Source organism: Erinaceus europaeus, chromosome 11 (genome assembly GCF_950295315.1).
Source record: "Erinaceus europaeus chromosome 11, mEriEur2.1, whole genome shotgun sequence".
In the NCBI taxonomy this organism is placed as follows: domain Eukaryota; kingdom Metazoa; phylum Chordata; class Mammalia; order Eulipotyphla; family Erinaceidae; genus Erinaceus; species Erinaceus europaeus.
The window spans coordinates 50,760,472-50,783,203 of record NC_080172.1 but is presented as its reverse complement, the minus strand read 5'-3'; the positions used below and the strand labels follow the sequence as shown (position 1 = coordinate 50,783,203).

The window sequence follows — 22,732 nt, the reverse complement described above, 5'->3', positions numbered from 1 at the left end:
GCAATGCCCAGGGACCTCAGGCTTGAGGGTCTAATGTTTACTCCACTGTACCCCGTACCCACACCTACAACTCATTTTTGCAGATTCTCCTGCTGGAAAGCCAAGATGCACTTAGTGGGAGACTACTTTGCGCCACGGCCCCCGGGACAGGTCTTGGTAACTAAACCCAAGGCTCTCTCTTCCACAAAAGCCGTCGTAAGGACGCAATCCCCAACGCTCGGGGCCCATTTTGCAGGCTGCGAGCCCGTCGAGGCCCGGCACCGACCTCTGTACAGGGCGCCCACCCCGCACCCGCTCGCAGCCCAGCACCGAGGGCGCCCGGCGCACACTCGGGGTCAGGACGGGGCAGGGGGCCGCGAGCTGACCGAGTGAAGGTCGGCGGCGGCGGGCGGCCTGTGGGGCTGGGGGAGGGGCTCCAGGCCGCTCCGTCCAGCCCGGCGCCAGCTCCTCCCGGGCGGGCGGGCACCCACCGACAGCGGGCACACAAAGCCCGCTCGGCGCTCTCAGCGCTCGGCTCCTCACGCCTGGGCCGCCACGCGCCGCTAGGCGGCCGCGGGTTGGGCGTCGCGCGGCGGCAGGCACGGGGCGTCGAGAGGCTGCAAGCATCAAACCACCGCGGGAGGGGCGGGGAGGAGGAGGGGGAGGAGGGGGCCGGGAGGAGGGAGGAGGAGTGGGCCCGCGCGGGGGGTGGCAGAAGCGGCCTGGCTCCGAGGAGGGAGCAAGTGAATTTCAAACACAAACAACCGCACGAGCGCGCCGCCGCCGCGCCTCCGCGCCGCCGCTGACCTGCGCCCGCCCCGTCCGTGCGGCGCGGGGGAGACGCCGTGGCCGCGCCGGGGCTCGGGCCGGGGGCCGCCATCGAGGCGGGGGCCGCGCGGGGGCCGGAGCGGAGCGGCGCCCACACCGCCGCACGCGCCAACTTGGGCTCGCGCTTGCCCGCCCGGCGCGGGGCCCGCGGCGCCCGGAGTCCCGCCATGTCGCGATCCAACCGGCAGAAGGAGTACAAGTGCGGGGACCTGGTGTTCGCCAAGATGAAGGGCTACCCGCACTGGCCGGCCCGGGTAAGCTGCGCGGCCGGCCGCCGGGGCTCCGGCCCAGGTTGCATAACGCCACGAGGACGGGGGTGGGGCGGGGGCGCCGGGCAGCGCCCGCGGGCCCGGGGCGGGGGTCGCAGCCGCGGGGGTGTGTGCGGCGCGCGGGGTCGGAGGTCGCGTCCCCGCGCCCCCTCCCCCCAGCCCCGCGGTCTCGCGCGCCGCCTGGGCTCCAGCCAGAAGTGACTCCACCCCCGCGCCTCCTCCGGGACCCCCCTAGAGACCCCCTGGCCCAGCGCCTCTTCGAGCGTTACGGGGCTCAGGCGGAGCTTGCTCTGGAAAACTTTGGGGCGTCGGGAGACGTGTGAAGTGCGGGTCGAGTGGGTGGGGGGCGGCAGAGGGTGTCACCGGCCCTCCCGCGCAGACGCCTCCCTGGCCTGTGTGGGGGTGTGTGGGGGGAGCTCCAGCCCCGCTGCAGCTTGGGGGGAGCCCGAGCGGCTCCCTGTGCCCCCAAGAGCGAAGTCTCCTGCCTGGCCGGCTCTGGCTGCCATGTGGTAGATTGAGCGCACCAGTACGCACCCCCCACACCTGGCCAGGTGGGAAGGTGGGGCCCCAACGCCCAGCCTGGCTTGTTCAGCACGTTTCCCCAGAGGACGAGACAGGTGGAGGGAGCGGGGTTGGGAGGAGCACGGGGGCAAAACGTATGGCGCGGCCTTAGGTAGCAGGTGTGGGCACCTTCGCGGAGGGAGGGGGCTCCTGGGAGCGAGAAGCAAGTGCAGGATCGCTCACGGCTTAAGCTTAGGAAGTTGTCTCAGGCTACCTTGTTCAGGGTGTCAGGTCCATTCGGGGGAGGGTCATGGAGGAAACTTGCTCGCTCTGCACCCTCTCCCGAGGAATGTGCCCTGTCCCATGTGCCTTGAGCCCCTCCTTCCATTTAACTTCTAGAAGCCCAGCCTCTGGGGTGCGGAGATAAGTGGGGGCTCTCCTGGCGTCTGGGACCCCCTCTAGCAGTCGGAGGCAGTGAGGAGATGGCCACTCTGCCACATGTTGTGCATGTGTGTGGGGGCATGTGAGCACTTGCGTACTTTACCCTGCACTTTTGATCTGCCTGACTTCTCAGCCCAGGTGCCAAAGCCCTGGTGGTCAGGGCAAGAACTGGACTGGGTCCCTCTTGCTTTTCCCTCCTGGGAGTGGGACAAAGTCCCAAGATTAAACCAAACCCCCCCGGGGGGGTGAGTGGCACAGTGCAGTCCACACTGGCCCCTGTGAGGAAGTTGAGTTCCTGGTGGCCTTTGGGATGAGGGTCCAGCCTAGAGCTGGAAGGTGCCATCCAGTACTTCTCTTCCCTTTCAGGGCCCGCAGGACAGAGGGTGGGAGCCTGAACCTATTAGATAATATTAGGGCTGGGGGAGGGAGAACAGCCTAGGTCTCCCAAAAGATAGGGACTCCACCCTTTGGGTGTGGATGTGACAGGTGGAACTGTGTCACCCAGATAACCCTTCCAGAAAGCCAACACAGCTTTTATCTTCTCATCTCTCTGGGAGGTCCACAGGCCTTAAAGGGGGCAGTGCCCGAGGGGTCCTGGCTTCTCTGAGGTGGTCCAGAATACAGATACTTATGTTTCCATGTGGACCAGCCCCAGCCCAGCCTGAGGGCCCATGCGGTCAGCCCGACCTGCCTAGATGATGGAGTGACTGACTCATTGTAATCTTCTCCTGTCCCTCTTCCTCCTGCCTATTTTATTTTGGGGGGTGGTGGGGGTGGTGAATCTCCCAGCACAGAGCAGTTTAGCCTCCCAAGACACATAAGCCCCCCCCCCCCCCACTCCCCAAGGTTCCTTCCTCTTCTGCGCTTCCTGTTTCACAATCCCAGAAAACCTGAGCAGCCCAAGGGCCTCACCAGTTTTTTCCTCCCTCCACTCCTCCCCTTCTCTTTCTGCCTCTTGGGTTTGCCACACTTTCTCAGCCCTAACTGTCTCCTGCCGCAGATTTTCCGGTTCCTAGGTCAGGTCAGGCCAGGCTTGGTGGTCAGAGGCCTGGGTGCTATGTGGATATGGGTGGGTGGGGGATATTTCCAGAAGTAACTTGCTTGGATTCCTGGAGTATCTGAGAAGGATCAGAGCTCCCTCCCCTGTTGGCTGGTATAGGGGGTCCTTAACACTTCTCTGGCCCCACTCTGACCCACTTAGCCCTGACTCACTTGTTCTGAGTCACAGTCTGGATGTACCAGCCCTGCCTGGGAAGCACACATTTGTACGGGGGGTACAGGCCTCCCCTGAGACCTCACATCCTCTCCCAGAGGAAGAACTGCTCTTCACTTCCAAAAGCCAGAGAAGGCAGCACACTGCTGCTCTAATACCCTAATAGGGGTGCCCTGCAGTAAAATCAGAATCCTTGTGAGCTCAATTAAAGACATATTTCTTGTAGCCTGGAGGACAGAGTCCAGTACACAAGGGCTTCCTCCCATTGGAAAGTGAGGGGGTGAGTCTTTAAGTGGCAAGGATTCAGTTCCCACAGGTGCCCACACTCAAGGTGAGGTGGGGGTGGGGTGACCCATTTGGGGGTAGGTACTCCTCACCAGGGCCCCTGTCCGCCCTCTGTTCTTCAGACCCACCCTTCCCTTGGCTCCAAGTCAGCGGGGCAGGCAGAGCTGGTGTGTCTCGTTCTGTCTATTTATAATCCCCATCCATTCTTTTGTTTCTCCCCCACTCCAGAGATTGGTCATCTGGCGGCAGCTTCCCTGGTTCCCTGTCACATCCTTCAGTTCCCTCTGCCTGCCCTGCCTCCCTGCTGTCTGCTCCGCAGGGCATTCTGCCCACGTATCCCGAGCCTCAGTTTCTCCCCTTTCATCCTACGTGGCTTCCAGCTGTTTGTGTGCTCCGGTGTGGGCTGGGAACGCTGAGCTCTGAGTTTCTGGGGCGCCCAGCTGAACACCCCTAGCTCCCCAACACCAGTGTCTGGGAGCTGCCTGGAGAGGCCAAAGACTTTGCTGAGATGGAGCTCAGCCTGCCTCCTGGGATCCTAAGCCCTGGAGGTGTCACCCCTCAGAAAGGAGGGTGGGGAGCTTGTGGTCCCGGGTTAGGTGACCCTGCGAGGACACCACCCTCATCCCAGCTCTGATTCCCTCCTGTGTGTGTGTGGGGGGTCCTCCTGCCCCAGCTATGGTTTTGGGCACAGCTTGGGCCCCAGGTTCCAGACTGAGCTGGGGGTTGGGGTGTGTGCTCCAATCCCCTCCTCCCCAATCAGCAGAGTGCTGGGGGGAGGGGCGGCCGCATTCCAGGTTGCTGAGTGGCCCCGGGGGCGGGGCGGGTTGCCATGGCAATGAGGATCCTGTTTGTGGGGGTATCCCCGCGCCTTTCCACCTCGCTGTTCTCACACCCCAAAATCTAGGCAGTGGGGAAAGGCCCTTGAGGTGTTAGGTCTCGCGGGGGAGGGGCTGGACCTCTGTCCCCAGAGGCCACGGGCCAAAGGGGAGGTTTCCAAGAGCTTGAAGACTTTGGAGCCAGATGCCCCCCAGATTCCTGCCCAGGGCCGCGCCACTCTGCTGGGTGTGTCTTGGCCGGTTTCCATCCACCCAGCCCTCTGGTTTCCCAGGCCCCCAGGCGGGCACTCTGCCCTGGGTGGGTCTGTGGCTGGGCCTGGCTGTCGCTTTCCTATCTGCGTCTGGGGCCAGTCAACATGGCCACCTGGCCTCTGTCCGGCGGGAAGCCGACCGCCAGGCTGCTGCAAGTGCTGCTGGGACTTGTAGTCCAGCTCAGCTCTGGGCTCTGGAGGCCTGGTAGCCCTCATTGCTGCCCGCCCCTCACTTACTCGCCTGTGCAGAGCTGTATCTAGCCGGTGCTTGCTTGCCTTGTCATTTTAGACAGATCACTTTCTTGTGCTTCAGTTTCCTCATCTGTCAAATGAAATAATTTGACGCCCCGCTAATGACTTAAAAACTGTCTCCAGGGAGTTGGGTGTTAGCGCAGCGGGTTAAGCGCAGGTGGCGCAAAGCGTAAGGACCAGCATAAGGATCCCAGTTCAAGCCCCCGGCTCGTCTCCCCACCTGCAGGGGAGTCTCTTAACAGGTGGTGAAGCAGGTCTGCAGGTGTCTGTCTTTCTCTCCCCCTCTCTGTCTTCCCTTCGTCTCTCTATTTCTCTGTCCTAGCTAACAACATCAATAACAACAATAACTACAACAACAATGAAAAAACAAGGTCAAGAAAAGGAAAAAAAAAAAAAAAAAAAAGAAAACCTATCTCCAGAAGTCTGGTGGCTGTTCCTGGGGGGCATGAAGAGGTGTTGGAATAGGCAGTTAACTTAGTCTGAGTCTTCAGCTAGCGTAGTCTTAAAAAAAATTTTTTTTAATTAATTTTATTTTTGAGAGAGATATAGAGAGAGACACACACAGAGAAACACCAGAGCACTGCTCAGCTCTGGTTTATGGTGGTGCAGGGGATTGAACCTGAAACTTAGAAGCCTCAGGCATGAGAGTCTGTTTGCATTAACCATTATGCTGTCTCCCCTGCCCAGTAGTCTTAATTTTTAATCTTTTTATTTTTATTTTTTAAAATTCATCTAGGTTTTATTTTATTTATTTTTAATATTTTATTTATTGATTATAGAGGTACAGGGAGAAAGAGAACCAGAGCATCACTCTGGTACATGTTCTGCCAGCGATTGAATTTCATGCTTATAAGTCCAATGCTTTATCCACTGAACCACCTCCCAGGCTGCAGGTTTTATTTTAATTACTTTTTTTATCATCTGAGGTACCTCACTGCTCAGGATCTGCTGCTATATACACAGAGAGAGACACCCAGAAAGAGAGAGAGAACTAGAGAAATAGAAACACCAAAGCATATACTGATCTACCACTGGGGGCCATGTTTGTTTTTTTTTAAATTTAATTTAATTTATTCCCTTTTGTTGCCCTTGTTTTATTGTTGTAGTTATTATTGATGTCGTTGTTGGATAGGACAGAGAGAAATGGAGAGAGGAGGGGAAGACAGAGAGGGGGAGAGAAAGACAGACACCTGCAGACCTGCTTCACCGCCTGTGAAGGGACCTGCCTGCAGGTGGGGAGCCTGCGCTCGAACCGGGATCCTGACGCCGGTCCTTGAGCTTAGCGCCACCTGCGCTTAACCCGCTGCGCTACAGCCCGACTCCCTGTTTTGTTTTGTTTTGTTTTTTAAGATTTTTTAAATTATTATTTATTCCCTTTTGTTGCCCTTTTTTATTGTTGTAGTTATTGTTGTTGGATAGGAGAGAGAGAAATAGAGAAAGAAGGGGAAGACAGAGAGGGGGAGAGAAAGACAGACACCTGCAGACCTGCTTCACCACCTGTGAAGCCACCCCCCTGCAGGTGGGGAGCTGGGGACTTGAACCCGGATCCTTACGCCTGTCCTTGCGCTTTGCGCCACGTGCGTAATCTTTTTATTTTATTTCTTTATTTTTTGCCTCCAGGGTTATCACTAGGGCTTGGTGCCAGCACTACAAATCTGCTGCTCCTGGAGGCCATTTTTCCCATTTTGTTGTCCTTGTTGTTGCGCTTGTTGTAGTTGTTATTGTTATCATAGCTGTTGTTGTTGGATAGGATAGAGAGAAATTGAGAGAAGAGGGGAAAACAGGGGGAGAGAAAGACACCTGCAGACTTGCCTCACCACTTGCGAAGTGACTCTCCTGCAGTTGTGGAACTGGGGGCTCGAACCAGGATGCTTACACCAGTCCTTGCGCTTTGTGCCATGTGCGCTTAACCTATTGAGCTACCGCCCTAGAGTAGTCTAATTTTGTCTGTTTTATAGATTAGTTCAGCTGGGGGGAGACACACACTTTATAGTATACATGCTAGGTTCTGTGCTGCAGATAAAAACCAATCTGAGCTCGAGGCAGGTTGAGTCCCATATGAATGGCTGTAAAATTGAGACTGACACATCTCGTATGAGAGGTGCAAAGAGAGTTTTGTCTGGGAAGTTGACGGAGAGATGGAGCATCTGGAGGGTGTGCTACAGTGGTTGGGGTTGGAAGGTGGAGAGTTGAGTGTGACTGGAGCAGAGGGGGGCCGTACAACATTTCGAGAAGCACTCATATGGGGGCCAGGTGGTGGCACACCTGGTTAAGCACACACAGTACACAAGGACCAAGGTTCAAGCCCTTGGTCCCTACCTACAGTGGAAAAGCTTTATGAATGGTGAAATAGGGCTTTAGATCTCTCTCTGTCTCTTTCTCTATCTCCCTCTCCCTTCTCAATTTTTTGTTGTTGTTGTTGCCTCCAGGGTTATTGCTGGGGCTCGGTGCCTGCACTATGAATCCACTGCTCCTGGAGGCTATTTTTCCCAATTTGTTGCCCTTGTTGTTGTGCTTGTTGTAGTTATTGTCATAGCTGTTGTTGGATAGGACAGAGAGAAATGGAGAGAGAAGGGGAAGACAGAGGGGGGGAGAGAAAGATAGACACCTGCAGACCTGCTTCACGGCCTGTGAAGCGACTCCCCTGCAGGTGGGGAGCCGGGGACTCGAACCAGGATCCTTACGCTGGTCCCTGCGCTTTGCGCCACCTGCGATTAGCCCACTGAGCTAGCGCCGGACTCCCTCCCTTCTCAATTTCTTTATGTCTGTCCAGTAATAAATAAAGGAATAAAAGCAAGCACACATGCTGGATGGTGACTATCTGATCCAATCCTATGGCTAAAATTCCAGCACTGTCTGTATAATAGCCGAGGAAAGAGGCAGAGGGAAGTTGAGTTAAGATACTTGCAATCATAAGGGTATTGGTGGCACAGCTGCCTTTCAGAACTTGACATTATGAAGGAGAGGTGACCAGGGAGGCCCAGAAGTGATACCAGTCCACTGAAAAGTCTAAGCAAGGGGCTGAACTACTGTGCTCCCATTTAAGCTGCATTTTGCTTTGTGTGGTAGTGGGACCCAATGGACACACAAGGTCTGGTCTAGGCAAGAGGTGACCAAGAGATAGGAGGTTCTCAGACAAAGGTGAAGGCAAGGTGGGGCTGTGTGGCCAGGACATATTGGAAGGCAAAATGAGTATCTACTTTTAGAGTGGTAGGTGAGCTCCGGGTTTCAGCCAGACACTCTGTCTGACTTTGTTGAGCAGAGCTCCAGTGCTTAGACTGGGTCCCAGACCACGTTGGTGATCTCCCAGCTCTCTCTTGTATAGAAGCTTATAGATTCTTAGAGAATACATCTACTTGTTACCATTCTGACTTGATTTCTTGATGTCCTGACTTGTGGATATTTACTTATCTCTCTTTTTTCAGATTGACGAGATGCCCGAGGCCGCAGTGAAATCAACGGCCAACAAATACCAAGTCTTTTTCTTTGGGACCCATGAGACGTGAGTGAGGGGACATGGTGGGGCTGGCCTTGGGTGGCCGGGCCTGGTGGCAATGCCCTTCCCCTTTGGGCTGCACAGCTCAGAGGTGACTCGGGGCTCGAGAGCACAGTCTCCCATCTCTCACCAGGGCATTCCTGGGCCCCAAAGACCTCTTCCCTTACGAGGAGTCCAAGGAGAAGTTTGGCAAGCCCAACAAGAGGAAAGGGTTCAGCGAGGGGCTGTGGGAGATCGAGAACAACCCTACGGTCAAGGCTTCTGGCTACCAGGTGAGCTGCCCTCTACCGTGGAGACACCCTGGATGGCAGGTGTAGCTGCACGTTCAGGAGCCCGGCCCATGTCCCACACTTGTCTGTAGGAGGGGCTGAGAGCAGGCACACACAGGTGGGCGGGTAAGGATGGGAGTCCTCTGCAGGGCCGTGGGGTTGATGGTGTAGTGGCAGCCTGGGGGGCGCGAGGAGGATGGAGGCGGTAAGTGGGCAGGTCTGTGTTGGGCCCAGCTTGAGGAGAGAACCTGGCCTTGACTCTTCCCACCAAGGCTTCCTGGAGGAGGTGCCTGTGAGCCGGGCAGGATGAGGCGGGAGGGTGGGGGGCGGGGGGCGGCGGGGAAAGGGTCCCAGCTCCCTCTGGGAGAAGTTGACCCGAGGTTTTGCCTCCTGCTCCAGCCCTCCCCCCTCCTGCACAGAGCCCTGCCTGCCCGGCCAGTGGGTTTACCTGGGGGCTAATCCGACAGAGGTGGGTCTCAAATCAGTCGTGAGACTGGGCACCTGGGTGGGGGTGGGGGTGAGGTGGGAGAAGGAAGGAGCGAGTGGCCGCGGGAGGGTTGGGGAGGGGGCCTGTCAAGGCAGGTGCTGGAGCCACTCAGCCCTTGCCATTTCTGCCGCAGTCTTCTCAGAAAAAGAATCTCGTGGAAGAGCCTGAGCCTGAGCCTGAAGTCCCAGAGGGCGACAGTGACAAAAAGGGCAATGCTGAGGGCAGCAGTGACGAGGAGGGCAAGCTGGTCATCGATGAGCCCGCCAAGGAGAAGAGCGAGAAGGGGCTGCTGAAGAGGAGAGCCGGGGACCTGCTGGAGGTAACCCCCGAGGAGGGGTGGGGTGCCAGGCTAAGGACACAATCCCACCTCTCCTGGGGAGCTCCAGAGAGAGACAAACCCCCCCCCCCCCAGCCTGGCCCAGAAGATGGGACCCAGGACATGGCCACTTGCAGAAGGCTAGGGGGAAGGTGTTTGTGGGTGTGCCCCAGAAGGGTCAAGGGTAGAGGAGGGGGAAGTGTCCTCCCATCCCAGCTTAGCCCACCTCCTCTGCCACTGCCTAGGACTCCCCCAAACGTCCCAAGGAGGCGGAAGACCCGGAAGGAGAGGAGAAGGAGGTGGCTGCCTGTGAGGGAGAGAGGCCCCTCCCCATGGAGGCTGAGAAGAACAGCATCCCCGCTGAGCCGAGTTCAGGTCGGGGGCCCTCTCAGGAGGAAGAGGAGGAGGAGGACGATGAGGAAGAAGAGACTGCCAAGGAAGATTCTGAGGCCCCAGGCATCAGGGATCATGAGAGGTGAGCAAGCACTGTCCTGGCAACTGGGCTGGGGGTTGGGGGTGTCCCCAGGAGACGGACTCTGGCTGGGCACACCATTAACCCATCTCCCCTCCCACCCTCCCTCACAGCCTGTAGCCACAAATGTTTCAAGAGGAGCCCCTGCCCCGTTCCTGCTGCTGTCTGGGTGCTACTGGGGAAACTGGCCATGGCCTGCAAACTGGGAATCCCCTCCCCACCCTCCCTCACCCACTCTGCCACCCACTCTGCCCTCCAGGCCGAGCCCATGGAAATTGACTTGTGGGGGCAGGTCACCTGACCCTCACCTCCTTGTCCCATGCCCCTGTACTCTTGAGTCAAGGCCATGTCTTCTGCTCCCTTGGCTGAGATGGGACGACTGTCCCTTCCTGCCTGGAGCTGTTTCCCAGGGCTTCCTAGGGACCAGCTGTTTCAACTCCTGACACCCCCCTCTCCTTCCCCAGTATTCTGGACCTCTGGGTGATTGGGATGTGAGTAGGAGTGGACAGGATGGAGGCTGAAGAGCAAAGGCCTTTGGGGGGTGGGAGGAGGGGTCAAGTGAGGGCTGAGGGGGTGGGAGGAGGGTGGCACCTGGAGCTCCTGCCTCCTGCTCCCACACCTATTTGCCCAGCTGCCTAGATTCAGGGGAAAATGGGACACCTTGCGGGGAGGGGACTTCCTTCCGTACATCTTGGTGATTAACAAGACCTACTCTTCCACTTCTGACTCCAAGAGTTCTAGGAGTTAGAATTTATCATCAAAAGATTTGGGGTCTTCCTTGTAGTTTGGGCCAGGCACCTGTGATGGAAAGGACTGACTTCCCCTAGAGTGGGAGGTAGTGGGTAGTGCCCTCCACCCCATCAGATCTCAGACCAGAGAGGAGGTGCCCTGGGGAGACCCCTAACTACCTGCCTCCTCCTTCCGCACAGTGCTTGAGGCCAGCCAGTAGTTACATATGTCACCCAGACAGGAAAAGACACATTTTTTTAGGAAATGTTTTTAATAAAAGAAAATTACAAAAAAAAAAAAAATTAAAAGGCCCCATCCCTTTGTGCATCCCACCCCCACTCTACTCCTTTCTTCCCAATTGTTGTCCCCATTTCTGAGGTGCACTGGGAGGCCCCCCTCTACTTGGGGCTTGATAACTTTTCTTTGTAGCTGGGGCTCTGGTGTTCCTTATAGTGTCACTTCCCATCCACATACCCCCAACCTGGTCCCCTCAGTGTTGTCGCATCTGCTTTGTAAGCCACTGAGAAACCAGAGGGAATAAGCACCCTTCCTCACCTTCTTTCTGGTAGTCTCCATGACTCTCTTCCATCTCGTCTTTCTTTTTCACTCTTGCTCCTCTTCCTTGGGCTCTGATGAAAAATGGCCGACTGTAGCTTTGGAAGTTTAGCTATGAGAATGGTAGATGATTTCAGTTCTAGGAAAATAAAACCTGTTGATTACTATATTCTGACTGATTCTTGTGTGTGTGTGTGTGGGGGGGGGCACAATGTATTTGTCAACTAAGCATGGGGAATTGGGGGGGAGGAATGCAATTTTTTTCTTTTTTTCCTCAGAGCACTGATCAGTTCTGGCTGGTGGTGCTGGTGACTGAACCTGGGACTTCAGAGCCTCAGGCATGAAAGTCTCTTTGCATAACCATTTTGCTTTCCACCCCCTTACCCCACCTGCAAATGTTTTCCTAATCATTTTAGATTGAGGAGCCAGACTCTTCTTTCTCATGCTGTTAGAAATAGACAAAGCAGTGGTCCAGGAGGTGGCGCGGTGATAAAGCTTTGGACTCTCAAGCATGAGGTCCCAAATGCGATCGCTCGGCAGCAGGCAGCAAGTGCCAGAGTGATGTCTGGTTCTTTCTCCTACCTTTCTCGTAAATTAAAAAAAAAAAAAGCCAAAGCTTTACATGAGTGCAGGGTTACAGACTCAACTACACCATGCATCATACTATTGCTACCCAGCCATGGTTTATGAAAGGTCTCTCAGAACCTGAGATGGTGAAACTTAAGTCTGCATAAATAGAGCCTGTTGCACCTCAGGAAAAAAAAAAAAGCACTGAATAATTCAACCCTCCACATTGCCTGTGATAGGATCCTCAAGTCAGACACAGCCACTAAAGCCATGGGTCAAAGTTTAGGGATTCCTCTCACCATTAACTAGTGACTAGGGGCTGGGAAGCAGATAGGGTGGAGTCCTTATAGTATCCCCTGAATTAAGTATATTAAGCTTCATTTCAGACCTGACATTTTGTAACCAAATGACCTAGAATTGGAAGGGCTCACATTGGTTCATTCCTTTAGAAGATCTTTTGACAGTCTTAATAAGCTTTGGCCTCCTCCAGCAAGAGGGTCGGCAATGAGCCTGCTGGCTTAGGCTGCTGGCCTACAGAAAAAGAGGCCGCTGTCTGCTTGTAAGAGGAAGACAAATGAGCTACAAAATGGAGCCGTGGACTTCTGGACTACAGTTCCCTGCGGCCTTCACGCGGAGCATGCGCCGAAGCATGTTGGGCACGGAAGCCTAGCTCGCTAAGCCTTCAACTCCCGGCCTGCTTTTCGATGTGAAGCTTCCGGGGTTACTGCCCGATCAGACTTCCTGTTTCCCATTAGCTTTGGAGCAGCGGACTGCAACTCCCATCATGCATCAGAGGCTAGCTGCGTCCGCTGTGCGTTCAGACTACATTTCCCAAAAGGCACGGGTGGGGGGCAGCCGGTGGAGACACCACGGAAGCAGAGGTGAGGTGAGGGCCACGCGTCGGGGAAGTTTGGGCCCGCCGTGTAGGTCCAGCGATCGGTTCCAGGGGTGCAGTGAGGGGATTCCTTTTTCCCTGCGTTGACTCGGTCGTCTCTCCCGTAGGTTTCCTAGAAGCGTGGAGTGGGTGGGTGTTAAAATGGGCTGAGCCTTCGAAGTCGCTGCCCTTGGGATAAAGCCGCGGCAGACAGGTGGAGGTGCACCGCGACTCTCTAAGCCCCCCACGGGGAGCTGCACCAGTCAGTCCGTATCCGAGGCTGGGGAAAAGAAGGAAAAGATCGGGATAGTGGGGCTGGCCAAGAGGCGTTTACAAAATGTATCTATTAATGTGTGACAGTGTGAGAGAGGACCAGAGCACCACTCTGATGCATGCTGTTCTGTGGGTCGAAGTCAGGCCCTCCTGCACACAAGTCTGATGCGTTAACCACTGTCTTTTGCCCCAGGTGTGCTGCGTCTTGGGGTGTGAGTGTGTCTTGGATCTTTGTTTATTTTAACGACGCACACGCTCCCCGCCACACCCCCCAGTGCTGCTTAGGGTGGTGCTGGGAAATGAACTTGGGATTTTGGAGCCTCAGGCATGAAAGTCTTTTTGCATGACTACTAATGCTGTCTCCAATACCCATGGGTGTTAGGTCTTAAGCATTCCTCTGCTCTAGTCAAGCTGTCTGAATTACAGCGTGGATAAGGAGCAGGGACAGGCTATCAGCATACCTCACAAAGTGATGTCAAGATCAGGATAGTAGTGAAGGGAGCCAGGTGGTGGTGCACCGGGTAGAACACACATGTTACCATGCTAGTGGACAGGGTTTGAGCTCTGGATCCTCATTTGCAGGGGGGAAGCTTCACCAGCGGTGGAGCAGTACTACCGGTGTCACGCTCTCCCTATTTATTTATTTAAAGATTTTATTTATTTATGAGAAAGATAGGAGGAGAGAGCAAGAACCAGATATTACTCTGGCACATGTGCTGCCGGGGATCAAACTCGGGACCTCATGCTTGAGAGCTTTACCACTGAGCCACCACCTGGACCACGCTCTCCCTATTTCTGTCAGGAAAAAAGACTAGCCACTAGGAGTAGCAGAATCATGGTACAGGCACTGAGCCCCAGAGATAATTCTAGTGGCAAAATAATGATAGTAGTAACGACATTGTCACCATTAGATTCGTGATGTGATAGTAACCTTCCGAGTGTTTCTTGAGTATTAGAGTACCGAAATCCTTACATCCATCAGATCAGCATTAATTTCAAAAACGGGGTCATGGGAGTTGGGCACTTGCACAGCGGTTAAAGCACAAGTGGTAAAAAGCGCAAGGACCAGCATAAGGATCCCAGTTCGAGCCCCTGGCTCCCCACCTGCAGGGGAGTCGCTTCATAAGCAGTGAAACAGGTCTATAGGTGTCTATCTTTCTCTCCCTCTCTCTGTCTTCCCCTCCTCTCTCCATTTCTCTTTGTCCTATCCAACAACAATAATAACTACAACTACAATAAAAAAAAAAAAGCAACAAGGGCAACAACAGGGAATAAATATTTTTAAAAGTTTTTTTAAAAAACAAGGTCATTTCTTGCAAATTAGATAGGGGCCTTTTTCTTTTATATTTATTTCCCCTTTTGTTGCCATATATATATATATATATATATATATATATGATTACACCCCTTTTTAAAAAATGTTTATTCGCTTTTGTTGCCCTTGTTGCTTTTTTTTATTGTTGTAGTTATTGTTGTTATTGATGTCCTTGTTGTTGGATAGGACAGAGAGAAATGGAGAGAGAGGGGAAGACAGAGAGGGAGAGAGAAAGATAGACACCTGCAGGTGGGAAGCCTGGGGTTCGAACTGGGTTCCTTCAGCCTGTCCTTGTGCTTTGCGCCACCTGCGCTTAACCCACTGTGCTACCGCCTGATCCCATTTTTGTAAATATTTTAAAAAATATTTATTCCCTTTTATTGACCTTGTTTTATTGTTTTAGTTATTGTTGTTATTGATATCGTTGTTATTGGATAGGACAGAGAGAAATGGAGAGAGGAGGGGAAGACGGGGGGAGAGAAAAGTAGACACCTGCAGACCTGCTTCACTGCCCTGTGAAGCAACTCACCTCAGACCGGGATCCTTACTCCAGTCCTTGTGCTTTGTGCCACGAGTACTTAACCCGCTGCATTACCGCCCAGCCCCCATCTTTTCTATTTCTTTACTGAGAAATATAGGGAGTCGGGCGGTAGCACAGCGGGTGAAGCGCATGTGGTGCAAAGCGCAAGGACTGGCGTAAGGATCCCGGTTCGAGCCCCCGGCTCCCCACCTGCAGGGGAGTCGCTTCGCAGGCGGTGAAGCAGGTCTGTAGGTGTCTCTCTCGCTCCCCCTTTTCACCTCCTTTCTCCATTTCTCTCTGTCCTATCTAACAACGAAGACATCAATAACAATAATAACTGCAACAACAATAAAAAAATAAGTGTAACAAAAAAGGGGAAATAAATATTAAAAAAAAAAAAAAAATATATATATATATATATAAAGAAGAGAACTGATCCAACATCTCAGTTCAAATAAGAGCTTGTATGAGTGTATGCCTTGATTAGGAAATGCAAACGTGAAAAGTGGCAAGATGGAAACAGCCTCTCAGTTCAGTCAGTTCGTCCTCCCCACACAAGTATTTTAGGTGTTCTCTTATTTCCCTCCTTTATGTCTGTGTCAGATTATATACTTTATAATTTGTCAAAAGAAATAGTGTTTACGGGAGTCGGGCAGTGGCGCAGTGGGTTAAGCTCAGGTGGCGCTAAGCGCAAGGACCGGCGTAAGGATTCCGGTTCGAGCCCCCGGCTCCCCACCTGCAGGGGAGTCGCTTCACAAGCAGTGAAGTAGGTCTGCAGGTGTCTGTCTTTCTCTCCTTCTCTCTGTCTTCCCCTCCTCTCCATTTCTCTCTGTCCTATCCAACAACAACGATATCAAAAACCACAACAATATTAAACAAGGGCAACAAAAGGGAAAAATAAATAAATGTAAAAATAACTTCAAAAAAAAAAAAGAAATAGTGTTTACATTTAATCCTTCCTTTGTTAAAATGTTGAAAAGTAATTTGAATGACACCATCAACCCTGTAAAGTTTTCCAGATGAGAAAACTGAAGCTCAGGAGTTAAATATTCAAGGACCACAGAACATGATGGTGGAGCAGGGGCTAGAACCCAGGCCTTTTGTCTTTAAGGCCAGAACTCTGTGGGATATTTTGCTTTTCTTTTTCTTTCTTCCTTTATATATATGTATATAAAATATATATGTATATATATTTTTTCTTCTTTTTGCCTCCAGGGTTATTGCTGGGGCTTGGTGCCTGCACTAGAATCACTGTTCCTGCAGGTTATTTTCCCCATTTTGTTGCCGTTATTGTTGCGCTTGTTGTAGCTGTTACTGTTGTCATAGCTGTTGTTGTTGGATAGGACAGAGAGAAATAGAAGGGAAGACAGAGAGGGGGAGAGAAAGATAGACACCTGCAGACCTGCTTCACTGCTTGTGAAGTGACCTCCTGCATGTGGGGAGCCGGGGGCTCGAACTGGGATCTTTACGTCGGCCCTAGCACTTTGCGCCATGTGCGCCTAACCCGCTGCGCTACTGCCCGATTCCCTCTCTACTGAGTTTTTAAAAATATTTATTTATTTATTCCCTTTTGTTGCCCTTGCTTTATTGTAGTTATTATTATTGTCATTGTTGGATACAACAGAGAGAAATGGAGAGAGATGGGGAAGACAGAGATGGGGAGAAAAAGACACCTGCAGACCTGCTTCACCGCTTGTGATGCGACTCCCCTGCCTACAGGTGTGGAGCTGGGGCTCGAACCCGGATCCTTACACCAGTCCTTGCGCTTTGCGCCATGTGCACTTACTCCGCTGCGCTACCGCCTGACTCCCTGTTCTGCTTTTCTTAGGCTTAAGTAAGATAATACAGGAAAATACTTGGCATGCTTGTCACACAGTAAGTGTTAAGTCAACTGAAATGCTTATTATTTGGGGAGCTTGGGAGATAGTATAGTGGTTCTACAAAAAGTCTCATATGGGCCTGGGCAGTGGTACACCAGATTAAGCGCACATAGTATAAAGCTCAAGGACCTGCGTAAGGATCTCTATTCCAGCCTTTGGTTCCTCATCTGTAGAGACATCACTTCACAAATGATGATGCAGGTCTACAGATGTCTATCTCTCTCCCTCTCTTGTCTCCCTCTCCCCTCTCAATTTCTGTCCTGTCCAAAAAAAAGGCCGCCAGGAGCAGTGGATTCATGATGCTGGCCCCCACCAAGCCCCAGTGATAACCCTGGAGGCAAGAAACAAACAAACAAACTTTTATGCCTGAAGCTCTGAGGTTCCAGGTTCAATATTCCACCACTATAAACCAGAGCTGATCAAATGCTCTGGTAAATAAATAAGCAAAACACTTATTTTTGTCCTCACACACTGCAGCAAGGGAGACTGATATTTTTAAAAATTTCTTTATTGGGGGATTAATGTTTTACAGTTGACAGTGAATACAATAGTTTGTACATGTATAACATTTCTCAGTTTTCCACATAATACAACCCCCACTAGGTCCTCTGTCATCCTTTTCCAGGACCTGTACTCTCCCCCCACCCACCCCAGAGTCTTTTACTTTGGTGCAATACACCAGCTCCAGTTCAGGTTCTACTTGTGTTTTCTCTTCTGATCTTGTTTTTCAACTTCTGCCTGAGAGTGAGATCATCCCATATTCATCCTGCTGTTTCTGACTTATCTCACTTAACATGATTTCTTCACACTCCATCCAGATGGGCTGAAAACAGTGAAGTCCCTATTTTTTTTTCATATGAAAAATATTTATTTTGATCATTTGAACAAATATATGTGTAGTCATATATAACATAATACAGGCAATACTTGAAAACTTACTGTTTGTTGTATGTAAATCTCTGAAATAAAGCAACACAAGCAAAAACATTACCAAGTACACATTGGATACAGTGTCTTTAACTTAGCTTTTATAGCTTTATTTCTAAACATACTGGTCAAAGATCCCCTAATAGTCTCTTCCAAGTGGGAACAAGGTCCAAAGCAATTTGTACCCAGACTTGGTTCAGTTAATTTTACATCCTGGCTGCAATAGGTTGGGTTGGAGACTGGTACTTGGCCTACAAGAAGACCTATATAGCATACACAACCCATCTCAGGTATTCTATTTATGGAAGTCCCTATTTTTAATAGCTGAGTAGTATTCCATTGTGTATATATACCACAACTTGCTCAGCCACTCATCTGTTGTTGTACACCTGGGTTGCTTCCAGGTTTTGGCTATTACAAATTGTGCTGCTATGAACATAGGTGTACTCAGATCTTTTTGGATGGATGTGTTGGGTTCCTTAGGATATATCCCTAGGAGAGGAATTTCAAGGTCATAGGGAAGGTCCACTTCTAGCCTTCTGAGAGTTCTCCAGACTGTTCTCCACAGAGGCTGGACCAATTTTTTTTTTTAAACTTTTTATTTTATTTTATTTATTTATTCCCTTTTGTTGCCCTTGTTGTTTTATTGTTGTAGTTATTATTGTTGTTGTCGTTGTTGGATAGGACAGAGAGAAATGGAGAGAGGAGGGGAAGACAGAGAGGAGGAGAGAAAGATAGACACCTGCAGACCTGCTTCACCGCCTGTGAAGCGACTTCCCTGCAGGTGGGGAGCCAGGGTTCGAACCGGGATTCTTATGCCGGTCCTTGTGCTTTGCGCCACCTGCACTTAACCCGCTGCGCTACAGCCCGACTCCCAATGCTGGACCAATTTACATTCCCACCAGCAGTGTAGGAGGGTTCCTTTATCACCACAACCTCTACCTTTTCTGATGTATGACATTCTCACAGGAGTGAATTGGTATCTCATTGTTGTCTTTATTTGCATTTCTCTGACAATCAATGACTTGAAACATTTTTTCATGTGTTTCTCAGCCTTTCGGATCTCTTCTGTGGTGAATATTCTGTCCATGTCCTCTTCCCATTTTTGGATGGGGTCATTTGTTTTCTTGTCAAGTTTGGCAAGCCCTTTATATATTTTGGTTATTAGGGAGACTGATTTTTTTCTTTCTATTCCACGTGATAGGACAGAGAAAGTGAGAGGGGAGGAGAAGATATGGAGGGAGATACCTGTAGACTTGCTTCACTGCTCAGGCCCTAGCACATGGTAATATGTATGCTCAACAGGGTGTACCACCACCCTGAGACCGATGTGCACAGGACAAGGGGAAGCTCCACGGGTGGTGGATCAGAGCTGCAATGCTTCTCTCTTTCGGTCTAAAATAAAAATGAGGGAGCTGGATGGTGGCTCACCCCAGTAAAGTACATAAGTTACCATTTGCAAGGACCAGGTTCAAGCCCCCAGTCACTATCTGCAGGGGGAAGCTTCACTAGTAGCAGACCAGTGCTGCAGGTATCTTTCCCTCTCTGACCTCTATAAATAAATAAACATACATATGAGAGCTGAGAACAGTGGAATTATATAAACATTGAGCCCAGCAATAATAGCTAAATAAAAGAAATAAAAAGGTTGACTTAGAAGCAGTGGTGTGAGGCCTGGGGCCCAAAAAACAGGCAGACAAACAAAACCCTGTTTCACTGGGCCAGCACAATACTAGGTTGTTGGAAAAGTCATGATGTATTTTTTGCATAGAGAAACTGGACAGTACATCTTGATTTTTCCAGCAACCCAAGAGCTCACTTGGATAGTGTGCAGTTTGCCATGCCCTGACCCAGGCTTGAACCTGGCCCCCACCAAATGGAAAGAAGCTTTGGTGCTGTTCCATCTCTCTATCTGCCTGTCTATCTGTATCTGAGCCACCCTAGAGCAGTGAAGCCCCAGTGATGACCAAAAACAAAATAAAACAAAACACCCTGATTCAGGTGAGCACAGGACTATTGCATGTTCAGTGTTGGGACATCATATGCCAGAGTGTGCTCTAGGCTTGTTCTCTCATGGGATTACAGACTTTCTTTTATTTGTTCTATTTTGGTGGGTCTGGAGCCTCACACATATGCAGTTTCACTGCTTCTAGGCATTTTTAAAATTACGGATCAACAGAGAGGGAGGCTCACCACAATACTGGAGTTTCCCCTGGTACTATGGCACTTCATTATTGTGCTAGGGCTCAATCACTCTCATAAAACGAAACAGCTCCCCTCCCCTCATTTTTTTTTTTTCCAGAGCACTGCTCAGCTCTTGTTTATGGTAGTGTGGGGGATTGAACCTGGGCCTTTGGAGCCTCAGGTGAGAGTCTCCCCCTTCCCTCTCCTCACTTCTTTGCCCTTTGTCCCTGTCCTATCCCTGAACCAACTAGGGACTAGGACGTCTCTCTGATCTTGACCACCTTGCAGCCATGCGTCTCACTGCCCTGCTGGCCCTGGCAACCAAGGTCACTCTGCCACCCAACTATCGCTATGGGATGAGCCGCCCTGGCTCCCAGTCAGACAAGAGGAAGAACCCACCTTGGCTCAGGCGACGGCCGGTGGCTGTGGAGCCCATCTCTGAAGAAGACTGGCACCTGTTCTGTGGGGACTGGGTGGGTGAGAGGCTCAGGCCAGGGTTCTGGGGAATTGGGGGGTGGTGCTCAGGGGTAAGGACCTCCTTTCTCAAACCTGCCTCTTACACAGGTGGAGATCTTAGAAGGCAAGGATGCCGGGAAGCAAGGCAAAGTGGTTCAAGTTATCCGTGAGCGGAACTGGGTGGTCCTGGAGGGTCTGAACACAGTAAGTGGACAGTGAGAATGCCTGCTCCATCTGTCCTCCATTTTTTTTTGTTGTTGTTAACTTTGATTTATTAATTTGGTGGGAGAGGGAAAGCCAGAGCATCACTTTGACACATCTGTATTGAACTCAGGACCTTTGTGCTGGAGAGTCCAATACCTTGTCCACTGTTCCACTTCCTTGGCCATCTGCCCATCTATTAAGAGCAACCTTGGGGAGGGGGGAAGCTCAACTGGATAGAGCACTGCTTTGTCAAGTGAGCGACAGTTTGAGCGAAGGTTCGAGCTAGGTTTCCACCATGTTGAAGGAAACTTCAATGCTGTTGATATCTTCTCTCTGCCTCAGTCTTGTGTCTTTATCTGAAAACCAAAGCAGCAGTGGGGGCAGGCAGTGGCACACCTGGTTAAGTGCACATGTTATAGTGAGCAAGTACCTAGGTTCAAGCCCCTGGTCCCCACCTGCTTCACACGTGGTGAAGCAAGGCTGCAGGTGGCCGTCTCTTTCTACCTCCCCATCTCTTGATTTCTCTGTCTCTGACCAATTAAAAAAAAAAAAAAGCAGGGAGTCGGGCGGTAGCGCAGCGGGTTAAGCACAGGTGGCACAAAGCGCGAGGACGGCATAAGGTTTGAGTCCCCAGCTCCCCACCTGCAGGGGAGTCGCTTCACAAGCAGTGAAGCAGGTTCGCAGGTGTCTCTTTCTCTCCCACTCTGTCTTCCCCTCCTCTCTCCATTTCTCTCTGTCTTATCCAACAGCAACAACATCAATAATAATTACAACAACAAAAAAAAACAAGGGCAACAAATAAATAAATACAAAAATAAATTTTTTAAAAAGCAGCTGAGGGAGATAGGACATGTCTGAGAGAGACAGATGCAATGCAGCCTTCTGTTTTTTGGCTTGAGGTGGCTGCACCAAGCTGAGGTAGGCAAACCCCATCACACGCCTTGGTTTCTGACACCCCTTCTCTTGCACAGCATTACCGCTACATTGGCAAGACCTCAGAGTACCGGGGCACCATGGTCCCAAGCGAAGCTCCCTTGCTCCACCGCCAGGTCAAACTTGTGGACCCTGTGGACAGGCAAGTGTGTGTGTATGTGTGTGGGGTGGTGTCCTGGTCAGGGGGCTGCCTACCCTCTGCAGATGTTGACCTCATGTCTTCACTGGGGTACTGGGCAGTGAGCTGGACACTGAGTGGGTCACATCCTGGACCTGACTTCCTGTAGGTAACCTCTTCACCAAGACTGGTGACCTTAGTGTTCTCAGACATTGACCTTTGGGTTGGAAAGTGGGAGACCTGACCCCCAGGTGCGCTCCCCTCTTCTGTGCCCTAGGAAGCCCACTGAGGTGGAGTGGAAGTTCACAGAGGCAGGAGAGAGAGTCCGAGTCTCCACCAGATCAGGAAGAATTATCCCCAAACCAGAGTTTCCCAGAGCTGATGGCATCATTCCCGAGACGTGGATTGGTGAGGCTGGCGAGGGGCCCAGTATTGAGGACAAGGGGGGCAGGAACAGCGGTAAAAGGTGTTGAAGTTTCTGGGGGGCTGGGAGGTGCCTTGTCCATTAAGGTGCACACTTTGCTGTGTTTAAGGACCTGGGGTGAAGCCCCTGGCCACCATATGGAAGCACCATGTCGAGGAAGCTTCACAATCTGTGAAGCAGTGCTGCAGTCTCTCCTATCTCTCTCTCTCTGCCTCCCCTTTCACCTGCTATCTGAAAAGATAGGAGTCCACCAGGAGTGGTGGGATTGCACAGACATGTAACCCTAGTAAAGCCCTAGGCAGCCAACAACCAAAAAAAAGCCTCTCCCCATCTTCTTCCTTCCTGCTCAACAGATGGCCCTAAAGATACGTCAGTGAAAGATGCCCTAGAAAGAACCTATGTACCAGGACTGAAGACACTGGAGGAGGAGGTGATGGAGGCGATGGGAATCCAGGAGACTCGGAGACACAAGAAGGTCTACTGGTACTGAACCTGGGGAGAGCAGCTGCCCCCCTGGCTGAGCTGCACCTTGCAAGCTGGGGCCACCTTTCCAGGTGCCAATAAAGAGCCGTGAGCCTTCCTCTGTGTGCCACTGTCGTCTCCAGGGACTGGCACCTCTCAGCCCAACACATTATCAAGGATGAAAAGGTGGGCACATGAAGGGCTGGAGGCAGGGCACTTCTGTTTTAAGGTTATGACAATCCAGATGGATGTTGGCTACACTTTTGGGAAGTTTCCTCAGAGTAGGTCTCTGCTGAGGGAGCCAGGGGCCCTCAGCAGAGACCTCTAAGTACCACAGCAGGGTTTAGGGGTTTGTGACCCAATTAAGTACCTCTGCTTCATCTTGAGAGTTATATACCTGTGCTTTTCTGCATTTC

At 51.8% G+C, this 22,732-nt stretch overlaps 2 protein-coding genes across 4 annotated transcripts; both read left to right on the top strand.

Annotated features, from left to right (window-relative positions):
- The first annotated feature begins 701 nt into the window (after positions 1 to 701).
- HDGF (heparin binding growth factor) lies at positions 702 to 11,346 on the top strand. The gene is made up of 6 exons (XM_060201634.1): positions 702 to 1,061; positions 8,281 to 8,357; positions 8,485 to 8,623; positions 9,241 to 9,426; positions 9,669 to 9,898; positions 10,009 to 11,346. The coding sequence occupies exons 1-6, from the start codon at positions 975 to 977 to the stop codon at positions 10,013 to 10,015; spliced, it is 726 nt and encodes a 241-aa protein (XP_060057617.1). The 5' UTR covers positions 702 to 974; the 3' UTR covers positions 10,016 to 11,346.
- Positions 11,347 to 12,484: 1,138 nt separating this feature from the next.
- On the top strand, positions 12,485 to 22,434 carry MRPL24 (mitochondrial ribosomal protein L24). Of its 3 annotated transcripts, none has more exons than XM_060201635.1 (6): positions 12,485 to 12,627; positions 19,971 to 20,192; positions 20,284 to 20,379; positions 21,351 to 21,458; positions 21,712 to 21,838; positions 22,208 to 22,434. In XM_060201635.1, exons 2-6 carry the CDS (start codon positions 20,010 to 20,012, stop codon positions 22,342 to 22,344), a joined length of 651 nt encoding a protein of 216 aa, XP_060057618.1. In that variant the 5' UTR covers positions 12,485 to 12,627; positions 19,971 to 20,009; the 3' UTR covers positions 22,345 to 22,434. The 3 variants fall into 3 exon arrangements, with proteins under 3 accessions (XP_060057618.1, XP_016049106.1, XP_007535597.1); XM_016193620.2 differs by having other exon boundaries at positions 12,589 to 12,744; positions 21,351 to 21,454; positions 21,708 to 21,838; XM_007535535.3 differs by having other exon boundaries at positions 12,589 to 12,744.
- Positions 22,435 to 22,732: the final 298 nt, after the last annotated feature.